The following is a 24,843-nucleotide window of genomic DNA, read 5'->3' on the forward strand; positions in this document are numbered from 1 at the left end:
ATTCGACACAGAATGTTCCAATAGCAGTTATGGACAAGAGTGTAATGAAACATGTGGCTGGTGTAAAAACAATGCGTCCTGTAACCACGTGAACGGAAGTTGCCCTGACGGTTGCGCAGCTGGTTACAAGGGAAAGTTATGCAAAGAAGGTACACTGGTTGTAATGGAGGATATCGCTATATGCGTATTCAGAATGTTTGAATACAGCATACGCACTGTTACTAGTGACTTTCTTCCTTATCCAATATCTCGAAAACCGAAGATCAATGTTTTAAATTTCCTAATATATAGTTTTGTCACGTTTAAAGCCTTGCTGTTGTTATTGTCGATATAGAAAACTCGTTCTAACGTTGTAATACTTTGAATCATAACATTCGTAAATATATACGAGAAAATCTTAAAATATAGTCTGTAAATAATCATCAAGTATTCATCAGATTCGTAACCGAACATATTACCATCGTTGATTTATTTATTAGCAAGTGTAGAATATAATATAACGTAAACTGGAAAAAAATGCATTTTGCAATAATTCAATACAACAATACGAGTGAATACAAGTCAAACATATGTGTTTGCCAAATTTCCGTATGAACTACAACACATCTTTTCGAAGAACACGCGCGTCTAAATATTTGACAAATTTGGTGAGTCGATTCACGTTGAAACGATAACAATGAATATGTTGTTTTTTGGTTTTTTATGTGCAACATTTTATTCATCTTAGTATATTATGACATTCAATATGCAGTCAAATTATGCATATACATTTTGTTCAGTTACACACACAACACATAGCTTACATGCATTTTATATGCAATTACATATAAATGAAGTAACATACTGTGTATTAAAGGTATAAAGTCATAAATATGTAAATGATCTAAACAATACAAAAACATTGCAGATAATATAGGGCTTGTACAAACAAAATTGAATTGCAAATGAATACAAACCTAGGTTCTTGGTGCAGAATCTGTTCAATTTACTTGGCGATCAGTTTCCATGATAACTGTATCGGTAAGCATGCTGACTAGTGACCATTCTTTGAAATCATCATCTGTTCTTGTTTTTGTATGTTTATACATTTCGAGAGAATTATTTAGGCTGCTTTCTAATCCAAACTTTGAAGGAATCTTTCTTACTCTGGCAATAAAAAATGTATCTTATAATTTCTAGACATACAATATTTAAATCGATTTTTTTTATATGTAATTCCCAGAATCATGTCTTGACATGTGATCTGGACAGGTAAATGTTGTCTATTTCTATCAATAAAATGTTTTGAAAATCTAACAATTTCTTGAGTATATCTACAGTTCCAGAACAAATGTGTAATATTCTCTATTTCTTTATTGAAAAATGTACACAGATTATCAGTAACTATATTCATGTTAAACATAAGTGATTTTGTTCCAATGATTATGTGTACTTTTCTGTATTGGAACTATTGGATATAAGTTTCTTTACTAATGTCAAAAACAAGTGAATGTACACTTTTCCAATCAATATGTGAGAACTCAGAGTTCCATTTTGTTTAGCAAGTAGGAATATCATTGTTGTGAACAGGTATTTGATATGGATATTTTTCTTCCTTTGGACTTGTTATAATTTTCTTTACATATGTTGAAATAACAGGTCATTTTGTTTTACTATCATTGGTGACTTTATTTCCAGTTGTTGTAATATAATTACTAATAACTCTGATTACTCCTTGTTACAATAACAAATTTACATTGATTCCGATTTCGCTTTCTAAAGATTCTTTCGAGATAAAATAATCCATGTCTCCGAATATATCTCTAAAAAAACAAAGTCCTCTTTCATTCAGACTTTTAACATATACATAAGTATTATCAATTTTAAAAGTATCATTATAAACAAGGGCTGTTCATAAAACACGCATGCCCCCCAAATGGGCTATCAGTTGTAGTGGCAGCCATTGTGTGAATGAAGTTTCATGATTCTAGGCCTAAGCATTTTTGAGTTATCATCCGGAAACCATTTTACTGTTTCACATCACTGTGACCGTGACCTTTGACTAAGTGACCTGAAAATCAATAGGGGTAATCTGCCAGTCATGATCAATGTACCTATGAAGTTTCATGATCCTAGGCCAAAGCGTTCTTGAGTTATCATCCGGAAACCATTTTACTGTTACAGTTCACTGTGACCTTGACCTTTGACCTAGTGACCTGAAAATCAATAAGAGTCATCTGCCAGTCATGATCAATGCATCTATGAACTTTCATTATCCTAGGCCTAAGCATTCTTGAGTTATCATCCGCAAACCATTTTACTGTTTCGAGTCACTTTGACCTTGACCTTTAACCTAGTGATCTGAAAATCAATAGGGGTCATCTGCAAGTTGTGATCAATGTATCTATGAAGTTTCATGATCCTAGGCTTAAGCATTCTTGAGTTATCATCCGGAAACCATTTTACTGTTTCGATTCACTGTGACCTTGACCTTTGACGTAGTGACCTGAACATCAATAGGGGTCCTTTGCCAGTCATGATCAATGTACCTTTGAAGTTTCATGATCCTAGACCTAAGCCTTCTTGAGTTGTCATCCGGAATCCATTTTACTGTTTCGAGTCACTGTGACCTTGACCTTTGACCTAGTAACCTGAAAATCAATTGGAGTCATCTGCCAGTCATGATTAATGTACCTTTAGAGTTTCATGATCCTAAGCGTAAGCATTTTTGAGTTATCATCCGAAAACCATTTTACTGTTTCGAGTCACTGTGACCTTGACATTTGACCTAGTGACCTGAAAATAAATATGGGTCATCTGACAATCATGATTAATGTACCTATAAAGTTTCATGATCCTAGGCCTTGGTGTTCTTGAGTTATCATCCGGATTTCAATTTACTGTTTCGAGTCACTGTTATCTTTACCTTCGACCTAGTGACCTGAAGATCAATAGGGGTCATCTGCCAGTCATGATCAATGTACCTATGATGTTTCATGATCCTATGCCTAAGCGTTCTTGAGTTATCATCCGGAAACCATTTGGTGGACGGACCGACGGACCGACAGACCGACGGACGGACCGACCGACCGACGTGTGCAAAACAATATACCCCCTCTTCTTCGAATGAGGGCTTAAACATAGGCATATCTAGTATGTCATCATTGCTTGTTATAGGCAACTTTTAAATATACAATATATAGCTGTGTAAAACATCTAGACAAAACTTATTTGTTAGCTTCATGCATATTTTATCGGCAAACATTTTACCAGTATTAAACAATTTTTTTCGTATCAATAAATGATTTGGCAAGTTTGTAACAATTTCCATCCTCTTTGGTATGACTCGTGTTTATTTGTACTTCTTTTATTACCGGGACTTTTTTTAATAGAGATTTGTGTCATTTAAGTATATTAAATTGTAAACAGAAAGAGAGCCTTACGTTTATAATTGCTTAAACAAATATACACATGTGAAAAAACACATTTTATCCGATTGCCATTTAACATTAAGAATTATCTTAATTTTGCAATTGCTATTCTTCGCTTAATGAACTATTTAAAATCAATGCTTAAAATGTGTTGTTTATTATTCAATATTTGTTCACATAACAATTCAAAGTCGCATTCTTTACTTACCAAATTCGAATTATGCTATTTCCATTTATCAATGTTTTACAGGTGCTTCGGAAAGAGGTCTTACCGATTGCCAGATAGCGGGCATTATAAGTGGGTGCATTGGATGCATTGTAATCATAGCAATTATTGTAATAATCTGGAAAAGACGGGATAAATTTCCATGTTTTGGTAAATATACTTTCGTTTGCGGCTTGACATTTCCATTTTGTCTAACACTATCATATGAAGCCAGCAATAGATGCACACACAAACATAAATAAATAATAAAACGGTCAATACAAATAGTTGAGTTATGAACCTGTTTCAAGACTAACCAAACCTGACACAAACGTTAATATATATGCAGTAGTTTGTATACGCATATATCAATAGTGTCTTATTTCCAGTCGTCAGAGGCTGCTATTTTGTATTGTCTTATTGAAAGCTGTTGAAGTTCTTTTGATTTTTAAACATATTATGTACGATGTAATTCCATGTAAACTTGTAGGTTCCTAAATTGTGAATTCATCAATTAATGTTAACATATTTATAAATAAAACATAGCCAAATTTTATCAACAATTAGTAAATGTCACTGTTTCTACAATTTTTGGTTGAAAGCTCTTTATTATATCGATAGAGGTATCAATAAAACGAACAAAGTAATTTTTTATAAAACGATTTAGGGAAGAGTTATATAACTTAACAGTAAATAACAGTAACAATTTTCAAACCCAAATGTAAATATACTTGTCTTCGAATAACATTTCTTGGTGTAAAAAGATTGATTAACCGGGTGTATCCACATAATCGTTTAATTGAACAAAGTGCAACTTTAGTTATTTTGGTAGTGAGCTATTTAAAAAAGTGTTTTATTAATTAAATAATAAGTTCTAAATCGTACATTTACTATTAGAATCAATAAAAATGTGTCTTAAGAATCCAATAATGTCGTACATCAACTCACATGAAATGTTCTCTGCTGAGGTTCGCAATACGTTAGTCTGATTACTTTATCTTTAACAGATCGTTTCAGTGAACAATTAACATTAACAATGCTAATACATTTGAAATTCCACCTATACGCATTTCGGGTGAAAAATGGCTGGCAATTGTTTATATTAAACGTTCATATATAAAACTAACTAGGTAATATGACGCATACTCATTAAACTACATGCGGAGTCGAATTTATAAGGAAAAATAGGTATACAAATGTACATTAAACGAACGCGTTAATCGTTATAGATACTGAACCCTCACTGCTCAGGATGTGTGGCAAAATAATGGACCGAGGTTTATATATTTTTCAAATGAACTTATTCATTATATAAAGGAAATAAGTTATTATGATACATGTCGAACAATTTAATATAAAAATATGGAACTAAAGTTCCTTTAAAATGACATCAAGCAATATACAAACATAAAACCATGTATCAAACATTATCTTTACTATTCTCTGTTTGACATTGTTTATCCGTTTTTCGTTCTTGCATGTGAAATTCATTTGTTGATACTGATAAAATTGTTTTTCGTCGGAATGATCGATATTTGAGGGATGCTTATTAGATTAATGACTAATTTGATAATTTTAAATCATGCTGCCATGTATAAATATACGCCATCATAAACAGAAATTTATTCCGAATATTTCAATATCACGACACCTATTGCTAGAGGGGACTTTCTGTCTTCAATTTGTTCTAGTCTTATAGTTGCAGACCCTGCAAGACCAATCTTGAACATAGTTTTGGATAATCTATTTACACACCGTGTAAGCTGTACATTTCAGTTTCATCCTTTGTATGCATATGTTGCAGACGCGTTACAATTTGTTTTTTTGTTGTTTTTTTATTTGATTTAGTTAATGAGAATATTTAATAGGGGGTAAAAATTTTACATTGTACAATATCTTGACTTTTGTATTTGTTTTAAGTGAATATATTCAAGTTTAGTATGAGAAGGTATAATAAAAAAACTGAATGTCGAGTGGTTCATGTGGTTTCTTAACTTTTAATTTATTATTATACAAAATTCACTGTAATATTAAAAGTAATCTCAAACTTATATAATAAAGCGCTTTGTTCAGTTTAAGTTAGTTATTTTTCTTATTTAAAAAAATGCAAGGCTCTGTAACCTGCTCATTGTTTTAACAGGGGCCATATATTCTATGTAATAGTCATGGAGAATGATTTCCTTATGCTTGAGCTGCAAGCAAACAAATATTCAAAGTTCTAAATGACTATTTGTATAAGTTATTTAGGCGTTTAACTATCGGAGTTTCATGTTTTCTGTATAAAGATGATGACCATGATTTAGACATCAAGCGGTAAACGCCAAAAAAAATAATACTCTCAAATAATAATTGAATATTCAAAATAAAATATCTTGCGGTATTATATTTACATAGAAATACACATGTTGTTTGTGCATGTTTTAGCTTTATCTCATTTGTCGAATATATTTCAGAATTGCCATCTAAAGAGATTATTACATATTAACACATTTATATGTACATTGATGTACATCATAAGACGATAATGTCTACCGATTTAACCGATCGGACAAACAAATTCCATGTAGATTTTCCGTGTAGTTGTCACTGACTCCTGTGTCTTAAGCAAGATGACATGTATGGAAGAAACGTTATATGTGTGTTTCATTTAAATAATTCTTAAACACTCATATTGATAGACAAAAAATAAAGATTTCCGCACAATCAATGCATATGTAAAATATAATATTTACAAAGGTAAATGTTATACTGTTTTACGTACATAATTAGTGGTTGAACAATTTTGTTTTCCTAATACAAACATGAATTCTAATACAATTTACATAAAATTCTTATATTTTACATAGAGGCGAGAAGGTTAAGGATAGAACAGGCAAACAATGAGCAGATCCCACTGGAAGGGCGTAGTACCAGTGATCCATCTGAAGGTACGTATAAACACGCCATGTTTTCAATCGACGTTAGGTTATTTTAACATTTAATGTCCATTTGTCATCTGTTTTCCTGGGTAAAACATTTGCTTGAGATTCATTGTTTCTTCAATTATGTCAAATATGTAACACAAATAACTATCAAAATCTTGCGTTAAAGGTGTTGAGATTGTATAGTCTTTAAAGTAATTTTGCTGCAGATAATGATGCATTCAAAGCGGTGTATTCATCTTAGAACTTCTTAACATAAACCTTAAAGATTCAATCAAAAGACTTATTGTCCTAAATATTGTCACGTTGATATGTTTATTTAAAAAATGAGTAACATACGATATTCCCGTTTATTGCAAGATAACGTGTAAGCAAAATCGACAACAAACAAATGACGACATCACGTTATGTATACTAGTACAGACATTAAGCTACCGTGATATAATCATTCGAATTACGAATAGACCTACATATTCATGGCCTTCGTTTTGAATGTACACGTTTCAATTTAAAATGTTATCCAATTGCTATAAATTTGGAACTAATGTTATTTTATTTTGTTGGCTTAGAATCAAAGCGAACGTTACAAACATCAAATCCAGGACAAGACAATGCCAACACTTTACACGAAGTGAATACCAACGAAAATGAAGCAAACGGTAATTTAATGATTAATGCCCATTTAAACAAACTGATTTTGCAAAATAATGAAGATAAATACCATATTATATTACGTTTTATGCCAGATAGCATGCAAATAATATAAACAACAAACATACCACGTCATCACAATATACATACTAGTATAGGCATGGAGCTTACGTACAGTATTATTTGAAGAACCAATGCAAGCACATATGCGTGGTCTTTAATTCAATGGCTAGAACTTTGTTATTGTAAATTTCCGGCAATGGGTTACACATTTTGAATAAATGTTCTGATTATTTTACTACGAAATAACGAACATAGTGTGCATGATATTAACAGTGTTATATTTTGTATGTCATCGCGGCCTTTTAAAACGATTAATCATGCATAACATATTTCTTCCTTAGGTCGTTTTTATAGACGTTTATACTTAACACATACTAATAAAATCTGTTGTCAGTTAAAAAAAATCCATATTATATAAAGAATAAATATGTTTCTGGGAACTATTTCTCAAATTTTAAATGATGTTAATCACCTGCATATTGTCACAATTTGCTTTGGTGCAGAACAGTCTAACGCAATACTTGTATTGCTCTACCCACTGGATTCCACTCGTTGTCGTAGAGATCAGACGGTTTATAAGCAAAACATCTTACATACTCTGACAAGATATTCCCTCTTTTCTATACATGTTCCTTTTTAGATTCGAACGCTTTTAAAATAAGAGCACCTCAGCATGTTTTTAGTAAGCTACAGTACCGTTATTAATTATGCGCATGCCTACACGTGTAGTTATTCCGAATTCACTACTACCACATATTTTTCCCGCCATAAACTATGCCTCCGTGATACCTGTTATATTTACTAATTACTTGTACTGAGCTCTTATAAAAACGACCATTACGTTAAGCGTCCGTTTTATATACTCTATTAAGACATGTCGATAGGTACATGAATAAATAGGTGTGATGCATATCAAACGTAACTATGTTTTTAATGAACTGTAAAGTGGACGACTTCCAAGTCATTTTGTAGTTTACTGAGACAAATAAGCTACATGTTTGTATCTCATATCAGAACAAAAACCATAGCGTTTTTATTTTGATGGTTGAATTGGTTTGCCTTAAGATTGTCATACTCAACCATCCACGGAAAGGCTTGCCAATACCGAAACTACATCCGAAAAGGGGGCCAGCGCTAATGGGTCAACTGGTGATCACTCGTTTAGTTTTCATACTTGCGATACTAATCTGGTATAAGTATCAACGACTGAATGCTAAATCCCTAAGTCAATTATCGATGATTCTACTTTTTTATATTACTTTTATGTGTATTATATTAGATTTATAAAATACAGTCACAAATGAACAAAGTGAAACAGATTGTCCAAAATAGTATTATTATTTCTCTAGGTTTTATGTGAATGTGTCCGTAGTCGTATTAACGACATTCATATTTTAACTTTTTTAACAGGAGCGTATTGAAAATATTTCACGGCATATAGTACAATTCATGTTCAAGTATAAAAAACACTCAAAATCAACGAATATTTCGGTCACTATTTCGAAAAATAAAGATAACCCACAAAAATGAGTGTTATTTATAGCAATAGCCACATTTTCAACGCTAGATGTGAAATGGTAACACAGATGTAACGAGATACAAAATGTTTGTTTGTATTTTTTGTAGCACAATATACTCCATTTTAATTTCAAGCAACGATATCTATTCATACGCCACACGAACATTACCTTGGTACATGAACATGTATTGAATATACTATCCCGCAAAAAATAGTATTGTGTATCTTGTTACATCTATGTTACCAGACCACAACTTGTGTAGAAATTTTGGATATTGCCATAAAGAAAATAGATTTTTTTTGTATGAACTTTTTTTTTCGAAATGTTGTACGAAACATTCTTTGATTTGGAGTGTTTATGGGTGTTTGATATTTAATTTCATAAAAAAACGAACTGATGAAGTAAAATAATGAAAATACATACCAAATCATATTAATTTGTTATGCCAGATTACATGTTAACAATATTAACAACAAGCCAATCACGTCATCACAATATTCATACTAACATAGGCATCGAGCTAACGGTACAGTATTATTTTAAGTACGAATGCATGCACATATGCACATATAAATAAGTCTTGGCCTGATAAATAAATTCAATTGTAAAATATAATCCTTTGGGCTGAAAAATTATAAAACAAACGCATTATACAGTTACTGTTTTGTGATTCTGTGTAGATAATACACGCTCAGTGCTCAGTATGTATGGCTAAAATATATAGGTTTATGTATTTTTTCCAATGAACTTCATCCTTAAATATGAAGAAAATTATGTAGTATTCCAACTTTGGAATAATTTAATATAACAGTATTAAATACTTCTTTCATATGACATCAAGCTACATACAAGAAAATATAAATATATATCATGTTTCAAGCATGAGCTTTACTACTCTGTGTTTGGCATTACATAATTTTATTTTCTTTTTTGAATTTGAAATGATTGTGTTGATACTGAAAAAAAATCCATTCCGTCGGATTGATCTATATTTCATTTTAACCGAGTTAATAAGCAAATTAAAAAAGAGCTAAAACAATTTGTTCAATTGCTCGACTCTTGTGTTTTCTTATAGTGAATATCTTTAAAATTGTTTGCACTTTCAGATTTTTGAAAAAAGTTGGAGTGAACCAACTATTGTCGTCGGTTATGATAGTAAACGGATTAAATTTCACAACTCTGTACAGACTTTGAAGAAAAGTACCGTTTGTAATCAACATATCTAAACCCAAATAAATATAAGGGAAGTCAGTTTTCATGTTGAGTTTATCAGACGGTATACTGAAAACTTTATGTCAAGCAGCTCATGTTGTTATTTAACAACATTCACTATAATAAAACTTATAGAATATACGCTTTTTATTTTAAATAATGTATTTTCAATGTTCAAAACATGAATGGTGCTATAACCTGCTCATGGTGTTAACAGGGGCCATATATTTGACAAAATTGTCATGGGGATTGCTTTCTTTACGACTGAACTGATAGCAAACGAATAATTCAAAAAGTCATTTAGGCTTTTTAACGTTCGGAGGTTTATATTTTCTATATAAAGTTGCTGACGATGACTTAGACAATCAGCGGGACACCCCTACAAATAATTATCGCAAATCTTTTTTTTTCATGTTTTAGGTGTATCTCGTTTGTCGATTAAATTTTATAATTGCCGACTAATGAGGTTATTTTATACGAAGCAGTATATGTACATTGATGACTTAACATAAGACAATAATACCTACCGATTTAACCGATTGACCAAACAAATTGTCATGTAGATTGTCCGTGTAATTGTCACTGGCGCCTCTGTCTTACGCAAAACTGACATCTATATAAGAACCATTATATGTGCGATTCAATTAAATAATTGTTAAACTCTCAAATGAATAGACAAAAAATGACGATTTCCACACAATTAATGCATATGTAAAATATTATATTTACAAAGGTAAAGTTATACTTCTTTCGGTACATAATTAGTGTTTAATCAACTTTGTTTTGTAATAACAGACATATATTTTAATAAATGTTACATGAAATAATTATATTTTATATAGAGGAAATAGCAAGGTTTGAACGGTTAGAAAATGTCGGATCAGTGTGGGGACTTCATATAACAAACGCGCGGTTGCACTTTACTGAAAAAATACTTATTTGTTATAAAAGATCATGATAGTCATACCTATAGAAAACTCTCACGAATGAGCGAGCTCTCCAACAAATCCCAATAAAATGGTGATATATTTTAAAAGACATCATTAATGTTAACTGGGTCGCACTTTATTCTCCCAACACATATCTTAAAAAGTCACGTGGAATAGGCACCGTGAAAATAAGAGCACCTCAGTTTGTGCTTTGTAATGATACAATACCGTTATTAATTATGTGCATGCGCACATGTTTATTTATACCAAATTCACGACTACCACATTTTTTTTCCGCCGCGAAATATGCTACCATGATACTTGTTATATTTACTAAAATATTATTACCGGTACTGAAAACGACAAGGCGTCCTTTTAAGCAATACTTATAAAATCGATTTAATTCTCTGATTTTTAATGAAGTTTTCTCTGCCAATCCGCCAATGTGCTTGTGGGGACATCATTTCAGCATTGTTGCAGAGATTTAAACTTAAAACTTCAGTCAAAATATTCGTACGATAAACTAATTTCGAAACATAAGTTATAAATCTAAAATTGCAAACTGCATAGCGCTTCAAGTTTTATATTAAACCATTAGCCTCTTGTCGTTTTATCAAGTATAAAGACATGTTAATAGGTACATTAACAAATAGGTGTGATGCATATCGAACGTAACTATGTTTTTAATGAACTGTTAAGTGGACGACTTTCACGGCATTTGTATTCTGATAATTTTTTTTTATCTTAAGAGCGTGATGCACAACAAACCTCAACACCCGAATAGGTTGACATCGCAAATGGAACAACTGGTGAAAACGCGTTTAGTTTTTCTACTTTCAATACTGATTACGTGAAACTATTGACAACTGAATGCAAAACTTCGTGTCCACAAACAACACCAACGGCGCAACTGCTGATCACTCGTTCAGTTTTTAACTAACCAGAGCACAACGTGCTCGTGGTGAGCTTTTGGGATCACTTTTTGTCCGTCGTGCGTTGTCCGTCGTCAACATTTTGCCTTGTTAACACTCTAGAGGCCACATTTATTGCCTGATCTTCGTGAAACTTGGTCAGAACATTTGTCCCAATGATAACTTGGTGGAGTTCCAAATTGGGACACTTAAGGTAAAACACTAGCTCACTAGGTAACGTTAAAGTAAAAGCTTGTTAACACTTTAGAAGTCACATGTATTGTCAAATCTCCATGAAACTTTTTCACAACATTCGTCCCAATAATATCTCAGCTGAATTCGAAAATTGTTCCGGTCAGTAAAAAAACATAACCGCCAAGGGCGGGTCAGTTTTCCTTATATTGCTATAGTAAACAGTCTTATTTTCAATCCAATTGCCATGAAACTTAGTCAGAACAATTGTTCTACTGATATCTTGGCTGACTTATGAAATGGTTCTAGTTCATTGAAAGACATGGCCTCCGGGGTGCGGGGCAGTTTTGGTTACCTGGCTATCACAAAAACCTTGTTAACATTCTAGAAGTCACATTTATAGTCCAATCTTCATGAAATTTTGTCAGAGAATTTTTCGTAATATAGCTCAGTTGGGTTTGAAAATGGTTCCGGTCCGTTGAAAAATATGGGGCAGTTTTCCTTATATGCCTTAATAAAAACCTTGTTAACACTCTAGGAGTCACATTTATAGTCAAATCTTCATGAAACTTGGTCAGAACATTTGTTCTTACGAAAGCTAGGCTGAGTTTGAAAATGGTTCTGGTCCGTTGAAAAATAATGTCGCCATGGAGGGGGGAAGTTTTGCATATATGATAATAGTAAAACCTTGTTAACACTCTACAAGTCACATTTATTGTCCAATCTTCATGAAACTTAGTCTTAACATTTAATCGTATGATAGCTAGGCTTTGTTTGAAAATTGTTTTGGTCCGTTGAAAAAAATTGCCGCCAGAGGGCGGGGCAGATTTTCTTATATGGCTTCACTAACACTTTTTAACACTCTTGCAGTCATATTTGTAGTCAAAACTTCATGAAACGTTGTCATAACATTTGTCTCAATTGTAGCGTTTGACTTTAAAAATGGTTCCGGTCCGTTGAAAAATTTTGCCGCCAGGGGGGGGGGGGGGGAGTTTTCCTAATATGGTTAGAGTAAAACATTGTTAACACTCTAAAATTTCCCATTTAAAGTCCAGTTAATATGAAACTTGGTCAGAACATTTGTTTTATGATAGCTAGGCTGAGTTCGAAAATGGTTACAGTTCGTTGAAAAATATAGCCGCCAGTGGAGCAGCAGTTTTCCTAATATTACCATATTAAAACCATGTAAACACTCTAGTTGTAATAAGGATGTTGGTGCACAATGATGACGATGATGATTATGATGATGATGATGATACTGGTAATGGATTCAGAAACATTAACAATTTAACAGCCCAAATATTTAATTATAATGATTGCATTACTCAAATTAATTATTGCCATTACTTCAGATTGTTATCATTATTTTTGCAGAAATTCATCATAGTGGTAAAACCAATAAAACAACAAGAATTGTTAAATATTAATCTTGTTGGACCTTTCATTCACTTATCCTACTCTCTAAAAAGCTCATTTATACCTGCTTGCATTGTTGCAGCACAATAGTGTTGATTGATGCCTTCTTAAATAGCCATGTGATGATTGTGTAGCACTCCCTGGAATTTTGCCCTAATTAACTAGGCACTCCCATCAAAGATCTTTGTCTTGATGGCAGATGGACACCATTCATAGATAGACTACACCTTGAAACGTTTTAGGCCTACAGTTTGCAGTCAGTCAGTAGTTTGTGTGTTATTATGAAAGATTTCTGATTGTTACAGGTTTTATTGTTGTTTCAATTAGAAATATCATTGCAAGGTGAGTTTGAAAATTGTTTCAGTTGTTAAAAAAGATATGTGAAAAATGTGAACAATTTGGTAGTAAGAAAACAAGAATTTATTTATCACATCTTTTAAGAAGAACTAAAAACTGTTTGGTTAAAAAGAAACATTGTTCTGGCAGCTGTGTATTTTTTCAAAAATAATGTTTTTATGCTACAGATGTTTGTGCATTCAAATAACAAATAGTTTGACAGTTGTCTTGATATGATAAATTTTCAATGTCTTGTGTGTGCTTACTTCTATATTTGCACACATTTTAAACTATGAGAAAAATCAAGTGATGTTTGTACCTTAAAAGAAGATCAATGTTGAATTTCCAGTATATTATTCTCATACTCATTTACTTCTTTACAACCGACTTTGATATATGATAACAATTCAACATATTATATTTAATAATGCAAAGACTATTTCATTAGCACTCAATCTATTGAACAAATACAGTTGTTTTGAGCATCTAAAGCTGTTCTTGCAAAAACAAATTGTAACTAGCCATCCCCTATAACATGCAAAGATGCTGAGATGCTTATGATCTCAAACTCAAGGCTGGACAATAATTTGTGGAAATGTACTTCCATTTTTTGCCGATGCTCATTATTAAATAACTGTCCTCACATTAGTTTTATCCAAATTATAGCTTTGTCGCAACAGGTAACAATTGTTGTTGTATTTTTTAAACATAAACACACACACGTTTACAATCCTTGCTGAACGTTAATACTACTCAGGTGAGCGTCCCAGGTCCACCATGGCCGTCTTTTTCTACTTTCATTACGGATATGCTGAAAATATGAACGACCTATGCAAAAACTTGGAGTCAATAGATCAACAATCTTCTTTATATATTATATTAATTTTTATATACAAAGTAGAGAACAACTACTGTGCAGCGAACGGTGATTTTATATTTAGATTTCAACTCAACACACTGATATTGTATAATAAAAATGAAAAACAAGACCTTTACCACAGTTTTTATTGCACATAACACGTCAGCACTTTAGATACATGAAATGAAATACACGAAATGAAAACTCGCGCCCTGATTAAGTTTCCTTATAAAGAACAATTATATAACATCTGTAGTTTACAGAGACAAAGAAGCAACAATTGTCAGTGTCTCATATAAACATATAATAAAACCGTGGTATTTTTATAATGATGGATCAATTGGTTTACCTTTAGATTGTGATGCACAGCCATCCATGGTGAAGCTTACCAATACCGAAACTACACCAGAAAATGGAGCCAGCGCTAATGGAACAACTGGTGATCACTCGTTTAGTTTTCCTACTTTCAATACTAATCTAGTGAAACTAATAAAGACTGAATGCTAAATAAAGAAGTCAAATATCGATAAATCTACATGTGTATAATGTTATATTAGATTGAGATTTATAAAATACAGTCACTAATAAACAAAGTGAAACAGATTGGCCATAATATTATTGTTTCTTTAGTTTTTACGTGAATGTGTCCGTAGTCTTATTAACAACAGCATTCATATTTCAGCTATTTTAACAAGAACGTATTGAAAATGTTTCACGGCATATAATTCAATTCATGTTACATATTTGCTTAAAGTGCGATATCTAAAACCTTCAGAATAGATACATTGCCAATGAAATATCGATATATATATATATATATATATAATATGCAAAGATGAAAACGCCTTGTATATTTAGTGTTTTACGAAATAATGATTTACAATCAAAATATTAATGTTACACTCCATATTTTATTTAACTATTTTTGAAGATTTTTCTTTTTTCTTTTTACTAAGGTGTAAAAGACGGAGTTTTCATTTTACACGCGACGGACGATGAAAACATAGCCAGAAAAATCAAGGAGAAGATAGAACGGGAGCTTGGATCAAATGACAAGCAGTTAGTAGATGTGTCTGCGGATGTTGGTTTGGGTGAGGGAAAATTAAGTTACATTGAGAAAGTTTTGATTACGTACAGATGGATATTATTTCTTGAAACTCCTCATTCCCAAACAGACAGCATACACTTGCAAAACGGTGAAACAGTTAAAGTTGACAATTTGTATGCACAAAATAATGACGACCAACCTCGCTTCATCCCAATGTTATCCAATATTAAACAGAGAGAACTTAAAAGGTCTTGGTTGAAGGCTTTGATCCCTTTACATGATTCAGAACACGACATCAAGAATTTTGTGAAAACGATACGCGGTGTTCAATAATCGGCACTAATTATTCCAGAAATACATTGAGATGCAAATTAATAGCACACGTTTGTGTTAACAAATCACCACCACTCACTTTGTTTATTGATTCTCCCTGACGGTTTAACTGAATGATTGTTTGTGTATTCCTGCGATTTAGTGTGTTTATCTAACTTGCGCGGAAACGGATATCCCATAAACCAGAATCACGGACACCAATGTCGTGTTATGTATTAGCTTGTATAGCTGTATCAATTGTATTGTAGAACAATGTCGTGTTATGTATTAGCTTGTATAGCTGTATCAATTGTATTGTAGAACAATGTCGTGTTATGTATTAGCTTGTATAGCTGTATTAATTGTATTGTAAAACAATGTCTTGTTATGTATTAGCTTGTATAGCTGTATCAATTGTATTGTAGAACAATTGCATATTATTTGGATAGTTTGAAAACTTGTGTACTTATTTCGTAGTTTGTAAAACATGTAATTACAATCTGTATGATTTGTAGGTAACCGATACCATTAACAAGTTGAATACAAATATGAACACCCAACTTCTTTGTATATAAATATATATAAAGAATCGACTATGTGACTATTAAAATTCCATATGCATTCATGTGTTTTTTCCGTAAAAGTTACAAAAATAACATTAAGGTCGTCGTTGTACCGCTCTCATATGTTTATGAGAGCTAAGATAGTCCATGCCTCAAGTAATATATGCATTTGAAAACGGATCTAATTGGCTCTGCATGTATGAGCAAATGTCCTCAGCAGATATATTTTTTCAAACGTATTTTTGATTGCAACAAATCAGACAATATCATTTTGAATACCGTTAAAAATTATTTTGTAAGATTTTGTTTAAGGGACATCCATAACATTACATCATTATACTTTCATGAAAGCAAGGAACGATTGTTTTAAAAAAAATCAGGTTATTCAAATATTATAATGAATTATGGATTTGTAACGTTTTAAATGAGCAACAATACCATAATGTTTAGAATTTTTTGGATTAGAGTCTGAGGTTCGGCTGAAATATATCACTGAGTTTATAACTTCTTTACATATGTTTCGTTTTTCAAATAATACTATATGTTTGTGTATCTGAAAATTTACTTTGCAAATCGGCAAAAAGTTAGTCTTGCATTTCGCACATTTCGATCATGATTAAATATCTTAAATAAAATGTCAGCACAAGTATGGCACGTTTTAAGTGGAAAATAAAGGTTTTGACACTGATGGGCGCAGTCAATTATTGGGTGGGTGTGTTGTTATAAAAATGTGATGGTACAATATCCGCTTTCGTTGCAATAGTTTTATGGAAGAAATACGAGTGCAATACAACACGTTAGCAATTAACGCTGGTGATACATTACATCCTTAAGAAAGGTAGTCTACCTAAATAAGCTTACCTCAGAAGCACCATTTAAGAATTAATTGTGACTCAATCCTTAATTATAATATTTCAGTATCAGAACAGACATTCATTTTTGACGATGCTGGAACAGCAGCATCTAAGGTTTGATAACCAGTAAAAAAAATCTTCACAATGGCAACCTATGTAAAAGACCGAGCCAGTCCGATTGAGATAACTCGACTTTTCAGTTACTTCCCTTGGCATTCGCCACTGCGTAGGAGATTGCTCGTTGATTTTCATTGATAACATTCTTCTAGCAGAGTTGTCGTTCGTGTTGATAAAGGTAAATATTAATAGAACAGCATATCCTGGGGAAACAGATTCAATAAGTGTATCAGAACGTTAATTTCAAATTAGTAATTTTACATCCATTTTATTTTTATGGACCAATGAAACAACTATATATTTTCTCTATTTTAATTGATATTTGTTCTCGATTTAGTAAATAAATTGCGAATAAAAACATGTAAAATTAACTTTTTACGTGATCACAAAACTTAAGAATGCGAACAATTTCGAACCTGCAAATTGTAAACGCTGTACTGCTATGATATATATAGATATAACAACATTACTGTGCGTAATTGTCCGTCCCGCTAGCGCACTGGTAAAGACGTTCGCTTTTTCACCTTTACGACACCGGTTCGATTCCCGCTCCCGGCGCAATGTTATATTTTGTCTGTTTTGTGGTCACCATTCCGGACAGGTGTTTTTTTCCGGATAATCTCACCCCTCCTCCCCCGCAGCATTTGACCATATAAAAAATTACAAAGTATTTCAGTACAAAACAAATAGCTGGAAATTGCAGCTATCATTCTAAATTCGTCCCAACTGTCGTCAATCTAATCTTATTAGGTAGGAGTGCTGGACACACTCCGGGTCCCAACATTATGCAGCCTCAGCGCGTAGGTAACTCATTACCTTGGAAAAACACAAATGCACACACTGGGTGCAGCCTAGGCGCGTATTGACTCAAACAAGGCAACAAACTCAAGTTTGGGCACAATCATTTAAAATTTACATATTGAATACGATATTCTAACAGAAATTACACAACCACCTAAGTGTACATACCATGTTTGATATTTCGTTCGATTGTTTGATTTCAGCATATACATGTATGAGGTCATTTCGCTATTAGTTAATCCATATGTTCGTGGGCGAACTCGGATAGTCAAGTGCTCATACGATTGAGCTCACATGGTCCATCTATGTGCTCATACCTACTTTCGAGAATCATCATGAAGGTATTGCCATACTTAATGAACAAGAATGTGACCCGCCTCCCAGTTTCGCTCAATGGGTCAAGTTACCCACGGTACTACTTCCCCGTACCCCTAACCTTTTTTTCGTACCAAAAATGTTTCGTACGCAATTTTTTTTCGTTCCAAATTTTTTTTCGTACCCAAAATTTTCGTACCCAAATTTTTTATCGTACCCAAATGTTTGTATCAACATACACAATTGTGGTGATTTAGATAAACTTAAATTGATGTTTTATATCCATCCTCTTCAAAAGCATCGTCACACCAGTACTGCCAGTACTTTGATTTAATTAAAAAGACTATCTGTAAACGTTTACCATGTTTTGAGTGAGTTGCAAAAAGTATTGTAAATTTCAATCGAAAACAAATAAAATTCTCCTCAAAATTGAATGCTGCCAAATCAGGTATACTGACGATTATTTAGCAACTTGCATTTCACAGCCATTCCAGTTGCTGATCCAATTATACTTATTATGTAAATCCTGAATCTGCTGCATCAGGAAAAAAGAATAATCTTAATATATCACGAGGTCTTTTATTAAGGGTAAGTGGACAATGTTCAATAAATTTGAGGCAATACAAAAATACCAGACATCAAAACAATAAATAAACATGAATCAAAAAGCAAACAATATAAACGTACGATCACCGTCGTTTAACTGTCACAGTCAACAATATAGCGGGGCGTTTAACCGATTTTTAGGAGCTCGAAACCGCCCACTTGGCACATAAATATTAAGAACACATTTGTGTAAAGCAATAATCACTTCAAACATGACAATGTAAATGTATCAACACAATAAACGCGCTTACATTTAAAACATATTAAACAGGTCATGGCGGTTATACTGTTTGTTGATAACCTTTGTGATTCGTTAAATCACAATATTTTATGAATTTTTACCGTTGACACTTATGTATTTTATATTTCATTTTTCCGCTGTCAATAATATCGTAGAAAAGTCAATTCACACGTTAAATGAAACAACATAGATGTGTTTTCAATGAAGCAAGCATTACAAACATGACCATTGTTTTCCCGTTACTATTATTATATAAAAGTAGCATAATTGTCATGTAATAATAAATAACCAGAAATCGATGAAACTGTATTCTTGTTAGATTCATTAAATAAAACATATATAAATATTTTGGCCTGAAATTGTATGTAGCTTTGAGGAAACCCATTGCCCGGAAAAATCGACTTAACTATTCATTAATCCTAATTGTCTTTAAAACACGTACTAACCATCCTCTTAACTGAATGGGTTATTTTTGTTCAAACTGAATGACACTGTTTTATGAAAAGTGACGGAAGTGCAAAAACATCAATAAAGGAGTAATTAAACACTTAACTGACACTTAACATACGTTAAATGTCGGCAAAATGTATATAGGCGAATTTACGAACCATTTATGTCAGATGCTTTAGTAAAAACTTGTATTCTGTTGCGTATCCAGTAGGAATAAAAGTAAATTGACACAGAACAAGTTTCACTGTAAATATATTCAAAGCTCAAACGTATTTTAATACCAAAACAATGCAATTTATTTATACTCCAACACCACGAAGTTTTTTTCTTTCATGATATCATTTAAATTAGGAAAGTCATTATCCAACAACTGATTTTATGTTTATTTGTTGTTGTTGCTTTTTAGGTCAATATACTTTTTTGTTGTGTTACATAAGGAAAATAAAGCCAATTTGTAAAAACTAACTTTAAAAAAGCATAATAAGGCGAAATATATCAGGAAAGAGTGAAACTTGTTCTGTGTCGAAAAATTCGTATTCTTTGCTATTGTTTAGAATTAACATGCAAATTTAAAATATCAGTGAACACATAAAGTTGATATCTTTTAAGTAACTATAATCCCTGTTTGTTTTTGAAAACAAAAACAGATATATAACATAAGGTAAATTATACGTGTAGTTCATCACTTATATGATATGCTATTTACAATATACTGGTACATTACTGACGTGTGGATATGATTGTTGACATTTCCAGCAATAATCAAACCATGCGATCTACAGCTGAAAGCTTAACAAGGAGTAAACATTATTCGGTGACATTTTAACGACATCTTGTTAATGACACATGTTATTCGTTATTGTAAACCAATACCATAACCGAACAGGAAAAGGCGACTCGAAGTCAAGCCCTTCTTAGCAACATGGAGGTTTATTTACAAAACGTACTGTGATGCCAAAATATGTTTAAATAAACTTACATCATCCAAGCCGATTTAAATTGTTCTGCTTCATTCCACAAAATCGATTGAAATCGTTTTATCTTTGCAAATTGAACGACAATAATTGTCTAATGAATCTTGTAAATATATGTAGATTTATTTTCTGCTTAACTGATAAATCAAATACCATTCGTGTGGTTTCCATAAAAATAAGGACTTTCCTAATTTAAATGAAATCGCGACAGACAAATGCATGGTTAGTCGGAGTATAAATACATTGTATTGTTTTGTTATCAAAATACTTTTGAGCTTTGAATATATTTAATAGCGCAAAATGTCATCCACATGATTATATTTCATATAAGTACCTAATTACCCCGACATGAAATGTAATTTGAATAGAAGATTCTAGAACAATTTTTATCATTTATCTGTTCTAAAAGTATTCATTTCGTTTTATTCATTCATATTGAACTTAATTGTCTAGATAAGATCGTTAAACTTTTCACTAGGCTGTCTGGTCCGATATTCACCAACCAATTTTTTGACGGAAGTCTAACAATAAACATATTGTTTTGTTCTAATAATATAATATTGATTGATGCAATGCGAAATTAAATATCTTTCAATAATTATTTCTTAATTGAAAACAATGTATTTACGATGCATGCACAATTTTTAGCTGGAATATATTTTAAGACTTTACATATTTTTCCTGGTTATTATTTTTAAATCTAAGAATGGGTTAATGAATACATACCGGTACCCAGGAATGTTGTTTCTGATAAGGGCTGTGATGTTGTAACAGTAACAACCAAAGAGAGCATAAAATACAATTAACGAGAATGAGCACAACCTTTCCCATCCGCTTTAACTGGGGGATTTTATCAGTTAACAATTTAATCCTCGTGTAATCGTCGTGGTATCCGGTGTAACAACACCGGGGATGCTTCAGATGCGGAGTGCATGAGTCGTTAAAGGGGTAATTAGATGATCAGAGCCATTTATACTAGCGAGCTATCCTTGTATGGACTAAAATTCCATTGAAAATGTATTGGAGAATTAAATTCCAATTAATGTATCACTAGCCAGTGTATGGACTTCTTTTTTAAAAATTGAATTTGATTTGATTTCGATCTAGATTTTTACCCGCTACTGTCCATGACAAAACGTCACATCCATATTTAACGCAATTGAAGTTCACAAGATTGTAGTCTGTGAGTTGGTCGACAATAAACTTCAATTAATGAAAAGATTGACGCATCCACTAATGGAAAATACGTGTTTAATTGATTAAACCGCATTGTTAAGCCGCGAGATACACGCACTAAAATATATGTAATTAATGTATTTTAAATTCATTGAACGTTCCGAGGAACAAAATGAGGTTCGCATGTTTGTTGAAGGTTCAACAAATACGAAGTAATCGGATATTTGGATATTTAACAATTTAATATATGATTCCATTCGACCAAAATGACAAATCATGGTTTATATGTCAATGACTGACTAAGTAAGATAGAACAAATATCAAATAACCAAAATGTAATTTGAACTATCTTAAACGAAAACTGCTGTTATATGGAAAACGGTATTTAACAGACGATGGTTATTATGCCCTCGACTGATATTTTTTAATAATTCATGCATGGAATTGAATTGCACGAAAATTTCAATAAAATGATAAATTCGCAAATATCAAACATTTACTGATCAAACTGTTAAAACACTTAATATATAAGCGGATGGGGCATTCCTTAAAAAAAGTTTAATAACGTACAAAATGCCACTCGCAATTACAAAGTTAGTTACAAATACACATACAAATATAAGTGTTATATTAGTTATAGCACAAAGAGTAAAAATGAAACTCCAAAAACATTATCAGCGGACAAATTCGTGTTATCATACACGTTTATTAATTCCAAGGCGAGTAATCAATAGTTTGTACAATACGTGACAATGCTTGCAATACATTAGTACACATGCAAAATCTGAGGTAACCGGCTCGAAACGGTAAATATAAAAACGGTGGAGACTCTTCATTTTTTATTAAATTTGATTGAATAATATAATAAGAGTTTGTTCATAAGTATGTGTTGATAAAAACTCGATATAATTGTCAAATCGGACGAAAAAATTACCTGTATACAGTCTTTGTAATATGTGTAAATAATATTTAATCTCCTTTTAAAGTGTGCAAATAAAACGGTTATATGGCATTTAACGCACACAACAGCACGTATCATAGCAGATGCTTTACTCATTACGTATAAAATGTGATTCCAGAGTAAACGACCCATTTGCATACACTGGTCTAAACTTCTATGCTAACAAATAGTGCTATGACATACCTGTATAAAAGTACACAAATACTCATTAACTTGTAGACGACTTTTATATTACAATACAGAAAGATTTAATGGCGATTAAGGGTGGATAATTGTAAAAGGCAGATTTACGATCATGACTGACAATTATCGGTGTGGTATTAAATAACGAATGTGTTTAATGTTTTGTTTGAAGTTTCATCTTGTTAAAGATAATGATAACACAAACGAATGTTGTGGGGATGCAATTATATATATTTAAAGAAGAACGTACTGAGGTCACTATTGTTGGCCAAATATGTTAACTGAAAAAACGCGGATAAATGGTTTAATTCCAATTTAACAAGCATACTTGTGCACATGATTGTTATTATATCTAAACAATTAAATAGTCGTGAAATAATGACTAAGTCTAATTCAAAATTAGGTTTGAAAAGCTATGATGCCTAAGTAAGTGGTAAAATTTAACATTTGTCTGCAAGCACCATTGTTCGCCAATCATGTAGTGCCGTGAATATCAAATGCTGAAAAACTACTCTTTTTTTAAACCATAGCAAAACATATAGTTTGGTATCTTGAAATATTTTTTAACATTTTCGTAGCAATTTTTGCACAAGGCAAATCACTGATATTCAGGTCGTTGTTTTCTAGTAAGGATGTATGTTTTTTTCTAAAAATCATATTTTGTTTAGCGGTAGCACGCGCAAATAATAAACCCAAGCAACAAATTCATTTGAAATTAATTAAGTTATTTTAACCTATTAAATACAATCGGTTTGTTTAGTGGCTGGTTAAAATCAATGAAAATGGTAGATTAAGGGTGATTATATCATAAATTACAACCTATGAAAATTATGGGTGTTTCATAACGATATTAATACAAATAATACAAATACATGTATGTCCTTGGAAACTTGCATACAATTTACTTCTAGATATGTGAAAAGGGTCGACTTTCCTTTCGAATAAAATTTACCACCACTGTTTTTAACAAAAAAAAACTATGAATATATTGGTGACCTGTCGTTGTCTTTAACAAAATCGTGTTAATTATTTTAAAAACTTAAATCAACTGTTAATTTTATTGTGGATATCCAAATATTTTTCAGAATAATACAATTTGAAGATATGTCTTAATGTATTATTAAATGCAGTTTTCTTTCACCATTCTGCAAAGTCAAACTACGTGATAATGCTTCTTTTGTTTTGCTTTTGCTCATTTAGAAATGATAAAAGCAATAATAAATGAGGTCAATATTCTTAGAGCTTCTCTCTTATAGTAGTTAATCGTGTTTAACCTTCTGCATCGTACAAGCCAATACATCCATGACGCTGTATTCCATGTTAATGTGCGTTCTGTGCTGTGGTGTTAAATGAGGTGCGAAAGGAAAAGAAGGAAAACGCCAATATTGTCGTTTGTAGAATCCTGATTTGTGTATAGAGGACATTGTATATCTGCGGCCTGGTTGCAAAGACCGACGGAGGGTATAGCACGCATCGTGAGTACTCAGTGAGGCAGACATATTGTGAAATGACGGTTTTGTTTGCGATGTTCAAACATCACATGTGAATAAGAATAGAAACATTCAAGCAAGAAAATGAAAAATTGAACGTTTTATACTTTGCGTTGATGATTTTTCA

The 24,843-nt window shown here is 32.1% G+C and overlaps 2 protein-coding genes across 3 annotated transcripts in view; one reads left to right on the forward strand and one right to left on the reverse strand.

Annotated features, from left to right (window-relative positions):
- Positions 1 to 16,606, forward strand: part of LOC127867265 (uncharacterized) — a 39,242-nt gene extending 22,636 nt beyond the window's left edge. Inside the window, exons 7-13 of one of the 2 annotated variants that reach the window (XR_008043409.1) lie at positions 12 to 149; positions 3,661 to 3,786; positions 6,462 to 6,542; positions 7,106 to 7,195; positions 11,661 to 11,720; positions 14,981 to 15,064; positions 15,582 to 15,646. Coding sequence is in view for 1 of the 2 variants with exons in the window: in XM_052408291.1 (XP_052264251.1) it covers positions 12 to 149; positions 3,661 to 3,786; positions 6,462 to 6,542; positions 7,106 to 7,195; positions 14,981 to 15,064; positions 15,582 to 16,006 (944 nt within the window). In the remaining variant the exon portion in view is untranslated. Of the gene's footprint in view, positions 1 to 11; positions 150 to 3,660; positions 3,787 to 6,461; positions 6,543 to 7,105; positions 7,196 to 11,660; positions 11,721 to 14,980; positions 15,065 to 15,581 lie in introns of both variants that reach the window. The other variant, XM_052408291.1, reaches the window with a different exon arrangement.
- The window catches only part of LOC127869767 (A disintegrin and metalloproteinase with thrombospondin motifs adt-1-like), a 214,104-nt gene that overhangs the window by 118,315 nt on the left and 70,946 nt on the right, over positions 1 to 24,843 (reverse strand). The window lies entirely within an intron of this gene.

The sequence above is a fragment of the Dreissena polymorpha genome, chromosome 2 (genome assembly GCF_020536995.1).
Source record: "Dreissena polymorpha isolate Duluth1 chromosome 2, UMN_Dpol_1.0, whole genome shotgun sequence".
NCBI classification, from domain to species: Eukaryota; Metazoa; Mollusca; class Bivalvia; order Myida; family Dreissenidae; genus Dreissena; species Dreissena polymorpha.